At 37.5% G+C, this 18024-nt stretch overlaps 1 protein-coding gene across 1 annotated transcript in view; it reads right to left on the bottom strand.

Moving 5' to 3' along the window:
• The window catches only part of CDHR3 (cadherin related family member 3), a 201797-nt gene that overhangs the window by 23226 nt on the left and 160547 nt on the right, over window positions 1-18024 (bottom strand). The window contains exons 11-15 of the mRNA XM_053719171.1: window positions 17313-17415; window positions 17131-17229; window positions 12568-12797; window positions 10079-10250; window positions 7695-7945 (exon numbers count right to left, since the gene is read on the bottom strand). Coding sequence (XP_053575146.1) covers window positions 7695-7945; window positions 10079-10250; window positions 12568-12797; window positions 17131-17229; window positions 17313-17415 — 855 coding nt within the window. The remainder of the gene's footprint in view (window positions 1-7694; window positions 7946-10078; window positions 10251-12567; window positions 12798-17130; window positions 17230-17312; window positions 17416-18024) is intronic.

Below are 18024 nucleotides of genomic sequence, written 5' to 3'. Positions count from 1 at the left end.
GATACTTGGGACACTTGAGGAGAAAGCTGCGGCATATATTGAACATTGTCATTAGACTCCTGAACAGCATCCGCCTTACACAATGTTGGCTCAGAAAAAAGTCTATCCCTGTAATTTAACGTTCTCTCAATACATGAGGAACAAAAAAGGGATTGGTGGTTCCACATTAGCATCAAAACATAATAACATTTTGCAGGGCCTCTTGGTCCATCATAACTCCCAATGGAACAAATACAATTAAATAAACTTAAATTTTCGATAAAAATTGAAACTAAAAAAAAAGTTATTGTCTCTTTAAATTTAAAACGTTAACTTTTTTTATTGTTTGCAGCAATGAAACGGATAAACTGGCCCTCCGGACAACCTCTACACCTCAGCTTAGCTCTGCTGAGGTGCCTACCTCCCCTGCTGACACCGGATAGTATTCCTTCACTAGAAGAATCCGGTGCTTGACTCGAGGCACAGTAAACAGCTGTCCAGTCCAAACATGCTGTGTTAAGCGCTTATCCTGCGGTTTTCCTGCTCTAAAAACGCTTGTTCCTAGCTTGTCACCCTTCCGATGTACCGGAAGTGAAGAGAAAAGAGCGCCCAACAGCAAATTGCCGCCTCAGTTAGCCCCGATCATTGTGGGCATCTAAAAATTAACCTCCCGGTTGGCAAAAAATACTTTAAAGTCAAGCCGCCGGGAGAAGTGAAAACCACACCAATATGAGCCTCATTTATACTCCTCATCCCCAGTGCCTGCTACTACTGCCTTTTCTTTATATGCTCCCCCACTATATAGGAGAATGTCCAGTTTTTCCTGTATACATCCCAGAAAAATTAAACTCAGCACTTATCTCAGAAATCTGCCAGGCAGCAAGGCAGCTCACTAGGTTTTAGAGGCATGATCCCTCACAAGAACCTGTTGAAAAAAGAAACAAAGACTGAGTAATCTTACTCAGGCTTTCAATGTTAGGCCAGCATTAAATACATGGGAGGCACAGTGAGGATTGTACCCCACAAGTTCCCATTGCTTGAAAGCCACCCCTCCTCTACTGAAGAGACTGATATGGACTATTGCTACACCAAAGCAGAATCTTGCACTGCATAAAAAATAAAATCTTGCTTGAAGAATCTTCTTTCCAACACCTAACTTTACCACTTCCTTGCTCTAACATAGGCAAAGAGAATTACTGGGGTTGGAGGGAAGGGAGGTGATATTTAACAGCTTTGATGTGGTGCTCTTTGCTGCCTCCTGCTGGGCAGGAGTGATATTCCCAATAGTAATTAGATGATCCGTGGACTCATTGTGTCATTAGAAAGAAAACCAGTACTCTTCCTAGAGCTGGCTTCCTGGTCAAACTCAGAAATCAGGGAAGAAGGGCCTTGTTAAGAGAGGTGGCCAAGAACCTGATGGTCACTCTGGTTGAGCCCCAGAAATCATGTGTGGAGATGGAAGAAACTTGCAAAAGGACAACCATCATTGCAACACCGACAACCATCATTGCAACACCGATCTGGCAGAGTGGCCAGATACATGAAAACCTGCTTGGAATTTGCAAAAAAGGCACCTAAAGGACTCTCAGATTGGGAGAAACAAGATTCTCTGGTCTGATGAAATGAAGCTTTAACTGTTCACCGGCTGTCCCAATCCAACCTGGCAGAGTTTGAGTTGATCTGCAGAGAAGAATGGCAGAAAATCCCCAAATCCAGGTGTGCATCATCTAAGTACTGAGGTAAGGGTCTGAATGCTTATGTCAATGGGCTATTTCAGTTTATTTTTGTTTTTTAATATGTTTGCAAAATTATCAAAAATCTGGGTTTTGCTTTGTCATTATGGGGTATGGAGTGTAGATTAATGTCGAAAAAATGAAAGGGTCTGAATACTTTCTGAATGCACTATATTTGTGCTGTATGTAGGTTATATATGGATCTGTGACATGAATGCATCTCTGCTGGGTGTGTTTAATTATTGCCTATAGACCTATTTGTAGCAAAGTATATTTGTGTGTGTATATATATATATATATATATATATATATATATACTGTGTTTATATATATATATATATATACACACATATATATATAATCATACACAGTATAACAGTATATATATATATATATATATATATATATATATATATATACATATATACAGGTAGCCCTCAGTTTACGCCGGGGTTAGGTTCCAGAAGTAATGGTTGTAAATCGAAACCATTGTAAATTGAAACCCAGTTTATAATGTAAGTCAATGGGAAATGAGGGAGTTAGGTTCCAGGCCCCTCTCAAAATTGGCATAAGTAACACCTAATAGATTATTTTTAAAGCTTTGAAATGAAGACTTTAAATGTTAAACAGCATTTTAAACCTAATATAATAATCACACAACAAAGAATATTTAATTAAACTAAGTTAAATGAACAAAAACATTTGCTACACAGCATTATAAACCTAACAAAATAATCACACAATAATCACACAACACAGTTCTTTTTATGCATTCCAATCTGGACTGATTTATAGACAGGAAGATCTTGTTCCTTTGCAAGCTGCTCGATAGCTCAGGTCTGTTTAAACTGATTAATTTCAGCTTACTTGGCTTGCATATCTTTGCTGCAACACAAGCGGACAGCTCCACCTACTGGCTATTTTAATCAATGCACTGCTTCTCAATGCTTTTCAATAGCAGTCACATGACTGAAAAAAAAGGTTGTTATTCGGAAACGGTGCAAATTGAACCGTTGTAAGCCGAGGGCCACCTGTATATATATATATATATACAGTATATACTGTGTATATATATATATATATATATATATACACACACACAGTATATATATATATATATATACACAGTATATATATTGTTCCTTTGCATGTGTAATTATATATACATGTAGCTTTAAAGACATTTGACAGGATCACTATGATATTTATTGACATCAGGCAAGATTTTTGCAGTGTGTCACTTTATACTACTGTCCAACCTAAGGCCCGAGGACCTTATTGCCACCCTACAGTGCTTTATATCTGGGCCTTACCCTGTATTATATAAAGTGTGTTAAATATTATGCCATTTAAATATTATGTACAAACACATTGTTATTTGACTTTAGAAATTGTATATATGGAAAGACTAAAGTAAATATTTGTTATCTACATGTCACATTGTCTTCCAAGAGAAACTATTGTTGTATTTTGCAGATTGTTCAATAAAAACATTTCAATCTAAATATTATGTACAATATATATATATATTATAAGTTTGTGTATGGTCTTGGGTCTTTGGATGAGATATACTGTTCCCTTCAAGTCCCATCACATTCAACCAAGCTGCAGGTGTTCAGAACATTACACATCATGGGCGCGATCCGATATCGATCGCAGTTTGCGGCGCAAGCGAGGGAACCGGCGTCGCCCGCAGTTTCAGCTCGCAACTCGAGCTATCCCATATAGGTCGCCGTCAGATGCTAACGTGCCGTAAGTCTCACAAACCAGCGATGTCCAGAAATCTGCGTAAGTACAAATTTCTGGCGTCGCCAGTGACTTGCGGCACGTTAGAAACTGCCGGCGCCTATAAAACCTGACTAAAGTCTAAAACACCCGCACTGTCTAACACGCCTCCCTAACATAGCCCGCACTGTCTAACACGCCTCCCTAACATAGCCCAACACGTCTATCCCTCTATCCGCTATCCCCCCTCACTATCCTAACAATAAAAAAGCTATTAACCCCTAAACCGCCGCTCCCGTAGCCCGCCGCAACCTAATAAAGTTATTAACCCCTAAACCGCCGCTCCCGTACCCCGCCGCCAGCTATATTATATCTATAACCCCCTAAAGTGAGCCCCTAACACCGCCGCCATCTATATTAAAATTATTAACCCCTAATGTAAGCCCCTTACACCGCCGCCATCTCTATTAAAATGATTAACCCCTAATTTAATCTACCTACCCCGCCGCCAGCTATATTATCTATATTAACCCTAAGTATATTATAGTTAATATAGGTATTACATTATATATATTAACTATATTAACCCTAATTATATTAGGGTTAATATAGTTAATATAGTTACTATAGTATTTATATTAACTATATTAACTCTATCTAACCCTAACTAAATTTATATTAAATTAATCTAATTCATTTATAAACTAAAATATTCCTATTTAAATCTAAATACTTACCTATAAAATAAACCCTAAGATAGCTACAATATAATTAATAATTACATTGTAGCTATGTTAGGGTTAATATTTATTTTACAGGTAAATTGTTAATTATTTTAACTAGGTCTAATAGCTATTAAATAGTTATTACCTATTTAATATCTACCTAGTTAAAATAATTACCCAATTACCTGTAAAATAAATCCTAACCTAAGTTACAAATACACCTACACTATCAATAAATTAAATAAACTACAAACATCTATCTAAAAATACAATTAAATTAACTAAACTAAATTACAAAAAAAAACAAACACTAAATTACAAAAAATAAAAAAAAGATTACAAGATATTTAAGCTAATTACACCTATTCTAAGCCCCCTAATAAAATAATAAACCCCCAAAATAAAAAAAATTCCCTGCCCTATTCTAAATTAAACAAATTTCAAAGCTCTTTACCTTACCAGCCCTTAAAAGGGCCTTTTGTGGGGCATGCCCCAAAGAATTCAGCTCTTTTGCATACAACAAATACAATACCCCCCCCCCCATTACAACCCACCACCCACATACCCCTATTCTAAACCCACCCAAACCCCCCTTAAAAAAGCCTAACACTACCCCCCTGAAGATCTCCCTACCTTGTCGTCACCACACCGGGCCGAACTCCTGATCCGATCCGGGCGATGTCTTCCTCCAAGCGGCAAAGAAGAATTCTTCCTCCGGCGATGTCATCCTCCAAGCGACAAAGAAGAATTCTTCCTCCGGCGACGTCTTCCTCCAAGCGGCAGCAAAGTCTTCATTCTTCCGGCGGCATCTTCAATCTTCTTTCTTCGCTCCGCCGCCGCGGAGCATCCATCCCGGCCGACTGCTGAACTTGGAATGAGGTACCTTTAAATGACGTCATCCAAGATGGCGTCCGCCGAATTCCGATTGGCTGATAGGATTCTATCAGCCAATCGGAATTAAGTTAAAAAAATCTGATTGGCTGATTGAATCAGCCAATCAGATTCAAGTTCAATCCGATGGGCTGATCCAATCAGCCAATCAGATTGAGCTCGCATTCTATTGGCTGATCGGAACAGCCAATAGAATGCGAGCTCAATCTGATTGGCTGATTGGATCAGCCAATCGGATTGAACTTGAATCTGATTGGCTGATTCAATCAGCCAATCAGATTTTTTTAACTTAATTCCGATTGGCTGATAGAATCCTATCAGCCAATCGGAATTCGGCGGACGCCATCTTGGATGACGTCATTTAAAGGTACCTCATTCCAAGTTCAGCAGTCGGCCGGGATGGATGCTCCGCGGCGGCGGAGCGAAGAAAGAAGATTGAAGATGCCGCCGGAAGAATGAAGACTTTGCTGCCGCTTGGAGGAAGACGTCGCCGGAGGAAGAATTCTTCTTTGCCGCTTGGAGGATGACATCGCCGGAGGAAGAATTCTTCTTTGCCGCTTGGAGGAAGACATCGCCTGGATCGGATCAGGAGTTCGGCCCGGTGTGGTGAAGACAAGGTAGGGAGATCTTCAGGGGGGTAGTGTTAGGCTTTTTTAAGGGGGTTTGGGTGGGTTTAGAATAGGGGTATGTGGGTGGTGGGTTGTAATGGGGGGGGGGGGTATTGTATTTGTTGTATGCAAAAGAGCTGAATTCTTTGGGGCATGCCCCACAAAAGGCCCTTTTAAGGGCTGGTAAGGTAAAGAGCTTTGAAATTTGTTAAATTTAGAATAGGGCAGGGAATTTTTTTTATTTTGGGGGTTTATTATTTTATTAGGGGGCTTAGAATAGGTGTAATTAGCTTAAATATGTTGTAATCTTTTTTTTATTTTTTGTAATTTAGTGTTTGTTTTTTTTGTAATTTAGTTTAGTTAATTTAATTGTATTTTTAGATAGATGTTTGTAGTTTATTAAATTTATTGATAGTGTAGGTGTATTTGTAACTTAGGTTAGGATTTATTTTACAGGTAATTGGGTAATTATTTTAACTAGGTAGATATTAAATAGTTAATAACTATTTAATATCTATTATACCTAGTTAAAATAATTAACAATTTACCTGTAAAATAAATATTAACCCTAACATAGCTACAATGTAATTATTAATTATATTGTAGCTATCTTAGGGTTTATTTTATAGGTAAGTATTTAGATTTAAATAGGAATATATTAGTTTATAAATGAATTAGATTAATTTAATATAAATTTATTTAGGGTTAGATAGAGTTAATATAGTTAATATAAATACTATAGTAACTATATTAACTATATTAACCCTAATATAATTAGGGTTAATATAGTTAATATATATAATGTAATACCTATATTAACTATAATATACTTAGGGTTAATATAGATAACATAGCTGGCGGCGGGGTAGGTAGATTAAATTAGGGGTTAATCATTTTAATAGAGATGGCGGCGGTGTAAGGGGCTTACATTAGGGGTTAATAATTTTTATATAGGTGGCGGCGGTGTAAGGGGTCAGATTAGAGGATAGATAAGGTAGATGGCGGCGGTTTTAGAGGCTCACAGTAGGGGGTTAGTTTATGTAGATGGCGGCGGGGTCCGGGAGCGGCGGTTTAGGGGGTAATAACTTTATTAGGGATTTCGGGGGGGGGGGGATCGCGGTTGACAGGGAGATAGACATTGCGCATGCGTTAGGTGTTAGGTTTATTTTAGCAGATCGCGGTTGACAGGGAGATAGACATTGCGCATGCGTTAGGTGTTAGGTTTATTTTCTAGTTAGTTTAGGGAGTTACGGGGCTCCAATAGTCAGCGTAAGGCTTCTTACGGCTGCTTTTTGTGGCGAGGTGAAAATGGAGTAAGTTTTCTCCATTTTCGCCACGTAAGTCCTTACGCTGCATATTGGATACCAAACTGCGCGGGTTTGGTATACCTGCCTATGGCCCAAAAAACTGCGGGCGACGGCAGAAATATACGGGCGTAACTTCTAGGTTACGCCGTATATGTGATACCAAATCCGCGCAAATATTGGCGTCGCCGGCTTTTGCGGGCGACGATTTATATCGGATCGACCCCCATTTCTTTTTCTGTTCTCTTAAATTCTGTTGTCCTTTTTTTGATCCACAATTTTACAAATTAGTTTTTGATAATTGGTGCCCTGCAACATATTTTTAAGGGAATGTATACGTATACCAGATTTCTCAAACTCAAGACTAGGAGGGCATAGGGTGACTGCCAAGTGATTTTTATTAGACCTCTCCACTTTCCCATTCTAAACATCTATCCACATTTCCCCTTTGGCATTACACCATGTACTGCACATTGTTATATTTATGTTATATGTTTCTAGATTCATGCGTATATTTATATTTGATCATCTGAAGTTTTGTTCATTTATAAAATATTTTTTTTAAGAATAAATAGAATTTATAAAATATTTTTACAGGTCCTGCTAGTTAAAACAAAAAGGCAATATAGTGACTTATTTGAATAGGCTGGCCAATTATAATGTATATGTTTCCCTATTAATTAAATATCTAACAATCTTTTTTACAAACCATGAATATTGCACACTTACTGTGGTGGTGGTCTTAAGTGTAGTCAGTCCAGGAATGTAAACATAGATTTGAATAGAAACGCTTCCAGTCTGAACAACAGTTGATGCTCTTTGGGCAGCTGTCAATAAGTTATCATCTGTTATGTAGACTCTTAGGTTATAAATAAAAGTAGTATCAACCCCTCCGGAATAGTCAAACGGGTTTGCAAGCACTAGGCTTGTGATATTAGAACCAGCATCAGGTGACAAAGTAAAATGATTGTTTATGTTGCCTGCAAATAATATTAAATTAAAAATGAGATTGACAGTATCTACAAATAAAAACAAATTTTATTTACAGTATGAGGAACCATACTGAAAGGCGCAAGAAAGTAAAAATCGCACTTTGATGGTTTAGATAAAGCATTCCTTTTTAAAGGGACAGTCTAGTCAAAATGAAACTTTCATGATTCAGATAGGGCATGTCATTTTAAACAACTTTCAAACTTACTTTTATCATCAAATTTGCTTTGTTCTCTTGGTGTTATTTGTTGAAAGCTAAACCTAGGTCAGCTCATATGCTAATTTCTAAGTCTTTGAATGCCGCCTCTTATGTCAGTGTATTTTGACCGTTATTCACAGATAGACAGCGCTAGTTCATATGTGCCCTATAGATAACATTGTGCTCACTTTCGTGAAGTTATTTATGAGTCAGCACTGATTGACTAAAATGCAAGTCTGTCAAAAGAACTGAAATAAGGGGGCAGTCTCCAGAGACTTAGATACAAAGTAATCACAGAGGTAAGCTGTATATTAAAATAACTGTGTTATCTATCTTTTTAAATAATAAAAATTCTAGAGTAGACTTTCTCTTTAAGATAATTTTTCAAATGACTTCAATTATCAAATTTAGGGCCAAATTATGAGTAGCTCTCTAACTGTTTTGCACAAGCGGTATCGGACTTATAGCTGCTGTTTGCTCACATCGGAAAGAACGCTTGTATTACAAGTTGAAAGTAAATGCGAACATGTGAGTGTAATCACAATTTACGCTAAAATGATTACTGTGACCTCAGAGCTCTGGTTAGCTGTTACACGAAACTAAAAAGTGACACAAAACACAAAAAAAAATACATTTAAATGTACATGTAATAAAAAGTATTACCTATATATATGTGTGTACATATGCATTTATATATGTATTTATGTATTTACAGACACATATATACACATATAAACACAAATACATTTGTATACATATATAGACATATACATATACACATATATATATATATATATATATATATATATATATATATATATATATATATATATATATATATATATATATATATGTGTGTGTGTGTGTGTGTGTGTGTGTGCGCATTGGAGCCCTTTGCAGTTAAGTAGCTGAAAACATGTAAAATCATATGTATGCAATATTCATATTTGCTGAAGTTTTATACTGTGTATTTACTGTAAATATTTTACATTCACATAGGGGAATATGTTCTATGTATTTTTAAATATTTATATATATATATATATATATATATATATATATATACCTATATATAATTATTTTAGGTATATAGATATATATTTTACCAAAATTCATATATGAATAAATACAACATATTCTGCTACGTGAAGAACATTGGAATGTGAAATATTCATATTTTCATGTCGGGTTAGTGCTCTTGAGAAAATCCGATCAGATTTGCGAGCGAGTAGGGTGTTTTTTCCCCACTTTTTGTGCTCCATTGAAGTCTAAAGGGGAATACGTTAACATGGTTGCGGTTAGCCCACGAGCAAAACCTTTTTATTTTCAACTTGTAATACGAGCACTACCTGACGTGCGCAATACACTTACTTCTAGTGGATAGGGGGCCATTGCAAACAAAAAAAAATAAGCTTTGGATAAATAGTATTAGAAATGCATTTGCTTTATCATTTTTGCAGATTGACAGAAAGGTAGTTCAATGAAAATTAAAGTGACATTAAACAATAAATAAATGCTATGTATAAATATTGTTTTAAAAGCAGATTAGTCTGAGAATAATATGTAGAGGTATTTTTTTTAAATGATATTAGTTGTTTAAAAATGGAAGAAATAAATGTAACATTTCTATATAAGGTACTTTAATTAAGTATTGCTTGCACACTTTATATGCCCCAAATTGTTCTCAGTATAACAGATTAGATAAGGAAAACCTAGGTTTCAACATGGCAGCTCCCCTTACTGTATATAAACTCTGGGAAGTAGAAAGCCCATTCAATTAAATTACAAGAAAATTGGACAAAATTGCAAATTAAATTATACTGCAAAGTTTTTTTTTCTACTACACATTATTAAACATTTTCTATTACAATCTCAAACTGTTTAAGGTCCCTTTAAATGTTGGAATATGGCCCCAAATAAATACCTGAATTAATAAAGTAACGGAAAGAGTTAGGGCTAGAATCCCGGTCTGTGCATGTCAGCTTGAAATTCTGTATGTTCGTCCCAATAGCTGTATTTGATGGAATAGAAAGTGAATATGATTTTGGCAAGCAGACTGGTTTTTCATCATTGGCTTCAAAAATGTTCACTGTAACCTAAGAGAGGTCAGAAAGAAATAGTTTTATTTATTTGGCTGCCTCTTATCTCAGTGCATTTTGACAGTTTTTCCACAGCTAGACAGTGCTAGTTCATGTGTGCTATATAGATAACATTGTGCTCACTCCTGTAGAGTTATTTATGAGTCAGCACTTATTGGCTAAAATGCAAAAGAACTTGAAATAAGGGGGCAATCAGCAGAGGACAAGGTAATCACAGAGGTAAAAAAGCCTATTAATATAACGGTGTTGGTTATGCAAAACTGGGGAATAGGTAATAAATGGATTATCTATCTTTTTAAACAATAAAACGCCTGGAGTAGAAACTTTAATTTTCTTGGTATCCTTTTTTGAAGGAGCAGCAATGCACTACTGGGAGCTAGCTGAGCCATCCATTGAGTCAATGAGAAGAGGCATATATGTGCAGCCACCAATCAGCAGCTAACTTACAGTAGTGCCTTTCAGCTCCTGAGCCTATCTAAGTATAATTTTTAAAGGGACATTAAACCCCAAATGTTTCTTTCATGATTAACATAGGGCATATGATTTTTTTTAATAATCAGTTTATTTCTATTATTAGATTTGCTTCATTTTCTTAGTATCCTTTGTTGAAGGAGCAGCAATGCACTAATGTGAGATAGCTAAATACAACATATTAGCCAATCACTAGAGCTATATTTGTGCATTAACCAATCAGCAGCTAGCTCCCAGCAGAGCTTTGCTGCTTCTAAGTCTATCTATGTATGTTTTTCAACAAAAAATATCAAGAGAATGAAGCAAATTAGAAGTAAATTGGAAAGTTATTTTAAACTGCATGCTCTGGGGCCGATCTATGAAATGTCTGTCCGACATGATCCACTCAGCGGATCATGTCCGACAGACATCGCTGAATGCCGACAGCGTATTTAACATTGCACAAGCAGTTCTGGTGAACAGCTTGTGCAATGCCGCCCCCTGCAAAGGGGGTGTAAATCAACCTGATCGTATGAGATTGGGCGGATTGCAGACCGCAGCCTCAGAGGTGGTGGACCAGTTAAGGAGCAGCGGTCTGAAGGCTTGTGCGGAAACAGAGGTATCAGGGGCCATTCGGCCCTTGATAAATCGGCCCCTCTGTCTGAATCATGTGTTAGTGCTAGACAGGTCACTTTAAGAAGGAACAATATCTTTTCAACTTTGTGACCATAACCTTATTTGATATTAGAAACAAACAGAAAATGTTGTTAACATAATATGATCTGTTATAGGGGATTCATTAAATTAATTATTTTCAAATGGGAAATAGGTACATGTGATAATAGAAATATATTGTAACGTTTCTAGTTTTTTCAAATTGTACACTTTAGCAGAATCAATCAATTTGATGTCAAAGTCCGTTAAAAGCTAAACTGTCAGGGTACTTCCATTTTCACCACCACACAACCTCTATCTACTTCATCAGAGCTTTTCATTACTGCATGAATGCTCAATATATTAAAGGAAAATTAAAGTAAAAAATAAACGTCCATAATTCAGACTTTTCAATGTACTTCTGTTAGCAAATGTACTTTGTTCTCTTGGTATCCTTTGTTAAAAAAAGCACATCTAGGTAGGCTCAGGAGCTGCATTGTGCTACTAGGTGCTAACTGGTGATTGGTGGCTACTACACACATATGCCTGTTGTCATTGGATGACCAGATGTGTTCAGCTAGGTCCCAGTCATACGGCTTCAGGGCAGTTCTTAACTATGTGCTTAAAAGTACTGTAAACACGTCAGCTTTTTATATAAAATATTTAGTTATGACCTCACAAATGCTCTTTTGGCACAAATTCCCCCAGACACACTCCAAAGTCTTGTGGAAAGCCTTCCCATAAGAGTGGGGCTGTAATAGCTATAACTTTTAGGTCCTTTTGAAGATTTGCTCACACTCCACAATGCATTATTTTTATTTATTATAATCGGTTATTTGTAGAGCGCCAACAGATTCTGCAGTGCTATAAACAAAGGCGGTATTCAAGGTAGCAATTATAGGGATCGAATGGATAGAGGGCCCTGCCTAGAATTGCACTGCCGCTCCTCCTGAGTAGAGCAGGGACAAGTCAGTAAGAAGAATATGCAAAAGTCTCTGACTGTGTCTTGCTCAGTACTGGCACTGAATTACCAGTCCTGAGCAAAACACACCAGGAATCATTTGTGCAGTAATAAAATTACTTATAGAAAGGCTCTTTAAATGTTAAATAGTTTTAGTACAACATTTGGAGGAACATTCTGCAGACCTTTCTATCATTACATAAACCTTTCTTTATCTCTCATCAAGTATTTATTGTAATATTTACTCACTGTTGCCGTAGAGTAGAGTGGCCCCTGGTCAGCAGCTTGTACAAGAAGTATATACTGTTTTGTTGTCTCATAATCTGCAAAATAAGCAAGCTCCAAATTTGCTGTGTTTGGATTAATCCAAAATATGCTAGTGGCTCCCAAAGTGCTACCACCGCCCACAATGGAGTAGGTTATTACATTAATGGGATAGTCTCTGTCTGTCGCATACAGTTGCCCAATTTTAGTTCCAGCTGCTAAGATAAAAAAAAAGTGTTTATAATTGTTATTGTTATAATGTTCAATAATCATTGTTATTGTCATAATGTTCAATAACTCTATAACCTAAAGGTCTGTGAATTAGGTTATATACCTCAAACCCTTATAGCCATTTTGCACCATTCATGCATTATATTATTGTTTATATTTTCATAGCCATCATATTTTCCTTTTTGAATAAAGTCCATGACTGTGGTCACACAAAGACCAGCAAATAAATCTACATAAATAAAACTACATACTTTCACCAACACCATCTCTCGTCTTTTTTTTAATTTTTATTTATCAAGCTTTAGGGTTGCTACCTTTTCTGGAATAAAAATACTGACCATACTCATTAGCATAAATAATAAAACCGTATTATTCAGCAACTAAAGCTGCTAGGACTGATTTTAAATGATTGTTTGTTTATAATTAGATTCCAATACACTTAGAAGAACTTTGACCATGATAGCATCCTTAATTCTATAATTAAACTAAATTTTCAGCTTTATTATTATTATTATCGGTTATTTGTAGAGCGCCAGCAGATTCCGCAGCGCTATAAACAAAGGCGGAGTACAACAAAACAATTATATGGATCAAATGGGTAGAGGGCCCTGCCAAGAGTTGCACTGTTGTAGTCAGCTCTTAAGAAGGTGATCTACAAACAGCTGGACTCTTAGGCTTACATGCTAAGGGGGTTCAGGGGATAGCAATAGAGGAGAGGAACTGGTATAAAGAAATGTTAGCGTAGGTTGTATGCATCCCTGAACAGTAGAGTCTTTAGGGAGCGCTTGAAGCTTTCAAAACTAGGGTAGAGTCTTGTGGAGCGAGGCAGAGAGTTCCACAAGATGGGAGCCAGTCTGGAGAAGTTCTGTAAACGGAAGTGTGATGAGGTAACTTGAGAGGAGGAGAGTAGAAGGTCATGAGCAGAGCGAAGGGGACGGGAGGTAGAGTATCTGGAGACAAGGTCTGAGATATAGGGGGGAGCAGTGCAGTTGAGGGCTTTGTATGTCATAGTGAGAATTTTGTGTTTGATCCTAGAGGCAAGAGGAAGCCAGTGAAGGGATTGGCAGAGAGGTGCAGCAGATGAAGAGTGACGTGTAAGGAAGATGAGCCTGGCAGAGGCCTTCATTATGGATTGTAAAGGAGCTAGGCGGCAGGTGGGGAGACCAGAGAGGACAGAATTGCAGTAATTGAGGCAGGACAGGATGAGAGAGTGGATTAAAATCTTAGTTGTGTCTTGTGTAAGGAAGTGTCTAATTTTAGAGATGTTTCTAAGGTGGAAGCGACTGGCTTTAGCCAAGGACTGAATGTGAGGAGTGAAAGAAAGATCTGAGTCAAATGTGACCCTGAGACATCGGGCATGCGGGGTAGGGGTAATGATGGAGTTGTCAACAGTTATAGAGAGATTGGGGGTGGAGATTTTGTAAGAAGGGGGGGGCAATAAGGAGCTCAGTTTTGGAGAGATTTAGCTTGAGGTAGTGAGAGGACATCCAGGAAGAGATGTGAGAAAGACAGTTAGTGACACGGGTTAGCAAGGAAGGAGATAGGTCTGGAGAAGTAGATTTGGGTGTCATCGGCATACAAATGATATTGGAAACCGTGGGACTTTATTAGGGAACCTAGTGATGACGTGTAGATTGAGAAGAGATAGGGACCGAGAACAGAGCCTTGCGGTACTCCGACAGAAAGTGGTGACGGGGCAGAGGAGGCCCCAGAGAAGGCTACACTAAAGGTACGGTTTGACAGGTAGGAAGAGAGCCACAAGAGGGCTGTGTAACAGATGCCGAAGGATTGGAGGGTTTGGAGCAAAAGAAGGTGGTCAACAGAGTCAAAGGCTGCGGACAGATCAATGAGGATAAGCAGAGAAAAGTGGCCTTTTGATATTGCTGTAAGTAGGTAGTTGGTAACCTTAACAATTGCTGTCTCTGTGGAGTGATGCGGACGAAATCCAGATTGCAGTGGGTCAAGGAGGGAGTTTGATGTAAGGATATGGGATAGGTGTGCATATACTAGTTTTTCAAGAATCTTTGAGGCAAGAGGGAGGAGGGAAATAGGGCGGTAGTTCAATAGGGAGGTAGGATTTTTATAGCTTTGACCTGAGCCTTAAAAATACAAGCCTTGGTGGTAAAATACCAGCTGAGTGACAACCCTACATAGCTTTCATACTTACTAACTTTAATTTGTTTGTTTCTGTCTCTCACAACCACTTAAATCTATATCTTTGACCTAGTGGGTAAATCAATCCCTGTTAGGTACAACCTAACCATAACTCCATACAAGAAGCTAATATAAAAACAAGAAGACTAAACAAGGGCTGGATTCCACTGAATGTTGTGGAAAGGAACAATATAATCACATGATTACTTTTCATCAGTAAATTTAAGATCCCAAGTTTCCTTCATGTTGTGGAACACTCCAACACTAGCACCTCAATCCTGCAGTCATACCCTCCCCTAGCACAGTTCTATTACAGATCCATTTTGATTTTTTATTGCTACTTTTCGAGAGCTTCAAAGCCGCACCCCTTTACACTTCAGGTTGATTTCACAAGTCGTGGTATGGTAGAGCACCCTATTAACTGTCTGGATAACATGTTGGAAACCTTTGTGAAACACTTAGAGGCCTATTTATCAAAGGTCTTGCGGACCTGATCCGACAGTGCGGATCAGGTCCGCAAGAACTCGCTGAATGCGGAGAGCAATACGCTCTCCATATTCAGCATTGCACCAGCAGCTCACAAGAGCTGCTGGTGCAATGCTGACCCCTGCAGACTTGCGGCCAATCGGCCGCCAGCAGGGAGGTGTCAATCAACCCGATCGTACTTGATCGGGTTGAATTGTGACGATTCCTGTGACGATGCTCAGAGCAGGCGGACAGGGTTATGGAGCAGCGGTCTTTAGACCGCTGTATCATAACTGCTGTTTCTGGCGAGTCTTCAGACTCGCCAGAAACACGGGCCCACAAGCTCCATACGGAGCTTGATAAATGGGCCTCTTAAAGTGAAGGTCAATTTTGAAGAATTAGTGCCTGGTTTTTAATTATCCTATTAAAAACAAGGGCACTTTAATTCATCAAAATTGACATTTCAAGCGTTCTCTTCAAAAACTTACCTTTTAATCCTGAGAGCCGCTGCAATGCTTCCTCCACCCGTCGCAAGCCCTCTTCGCGGGTCCAAAATGACGAATCCGGCTTCATCCAATCAGGCCATGATCCCCCAGGCGGAACGCCGTGATTGGAGGAATCCGGATTCGTCATTTCTGACGTAGCAGAAGCTTTCGACGGCCGGGGGAATCGATGAAGCAGCTTTCAGGATTAAAAGGTAAGTTTTTGAAGAAAACGCTTGAAATGTAAATTTTGATGAATTAAAGTGCCCTTGTTTTTAAACCGAGCACTAATTCGTCAAAATTGACCTTCCCTTTAAAAGAAAAAAATTAAAACAGAAGACAAAAAATAAATGAAAGTGTTGTTATATAGCTTATTCATTGTGAAAATGTATATTTAAGTTTAAATAAGATTCTACACAACATACATCAAAGCTAAGAAAACATCCTGATAGGGGAGATAGTAAAATTTGCTAAAGAAACAATTAAAAAAACATAATTCAAATTATAAATTTAAAGGGATATCAAACCCAAAATAATTATTTTGTGATTCAGACAGAGCATGCAATTTTAAAAAACGTTTCCAATTTAATTCTGTTATCAATTTTGCTTTGTTCCCATGGTATTCTTTGTTGAAGAGATATCTAGATAGGTGTCTTGAGCAGGAAAAACTACTGCAGTCCAGTGCTCTTGCAATGGATAACATTCTTGCAGAATTGCTGCCATATAGTGATTTAGGCACGTGCACGCTCCTGAGCTTATGCCCTGCTTTTCAACAAAAGATACCAAGATAAAAAAGAGAATTTGATAACAGACGTAAATTAGAAAGGTGTTTAAAAATCGCATGCGCTCTATCAGAGTCAAGAAAAAAATTGGATTTTATGTCCCTTTAATCATTTAAAAAACTTCATACATTTTGGTTTACATCTCACATTAGTAATATGAGGTCACAAGACAACTTAAAGGCAATGTATAGATACAGAAGAAGTGATTAAGATGTTAAGAGGCCTATTTAACTGCGCATAAAGAACTAGCCTGCTAAATGTAGCCACAATAGACAACAAGTGATCCGCAAAAGACAACATAAAATTAAACATTTACTAAAATAGCTAAGCTAAGCCATTTTATATGAAATACAAATACATTACCAAAACAGACAGCTATTATCTAGAAAAGTAAATCTTCGTTTTTGCAAAATAATATGCGTTTCATTACTTACGTGGGGAGAGTTCTGAGATATTGAACACGTACGTTGAGCTATTGAACACCGGAGGAAATTCATTGACTGGTATTGTTTTCACGTATACGTACAAGTTTTCTAGAAGACAAAAAGTTAAAAGGTACTATTCTGATCAAGCTTATTATTTATATTAGTGGGTGTGAGCACCATTATATACTTACGTTTATAATATGGAAAGGCAATATCCTGCACTACCACTTTCAGACTGTATTCATTTCCAACTGCAAGGTTGTTTGGGCTTTCATAGTTGAGGTCTCCAGTTAACTGGCATACAAAATATATTAGATTGTTTTGACAACTGCGTAGCATATGATTGCATAAAAAATGGTCCATTTGAGAAATTAAATGGACAGAAAACACACTTGGTTTTCTATGGCAAGGCAACAAAAATGTCTTGTAATATGGCGTTTACTGTCCCTTTAAAGTGTGTGTGTTCGAGCGAGCATGCGTGTGAGTGTGTTTGCGTGTGAGTGTGTGTGCGCGTTGGACCGGGTGTATACAAAATGTCATCAGAAAGCTATTGCTGTAGAGCATTTTAAACAGTTGCAGATGTTAAATTTATGAGTAAAAAAGAAAGCTAAAAATTACTTTTAAGTATCTGCAGTGTTTAAAGTGACTCATTTACTCCAAGCTGCCTACTGCATTATGAATATCTCCACCATGTGACTTTTGTTTCTTTAAAGTGTCAGTAAACCTAAAATATAATGTTATATAATTCTGCATATAGTGCAGAATTATATAACATTATATTAGTGCTATCGTTATTAAACCTTATATTCCCTTTTAATTTTTTTAAAATATGCCAGTTTTTCAGACCCGCTCTCTGTACTCTGCTGAGCGGGTCTGTTTTTATTCCACAGCGCATCGGGCCAG

Source organism: Bombina bombina, chromosome 6 (assembly GCF_027579735.1).
Source record: "Bombina bombina isolate aBomBom1 chromosome 6, aBomBom1.pri, whole genome shotgun sequence".
Lineage (NCBI taxonomy): Eukaryota > Metazoa > Chordata > Amphibia > Anura > Bombinatoridae > Bombina > Bombina bombina.
This window is presented reverse-complemented; position numbering and strand designations above follow the sequence as displayed.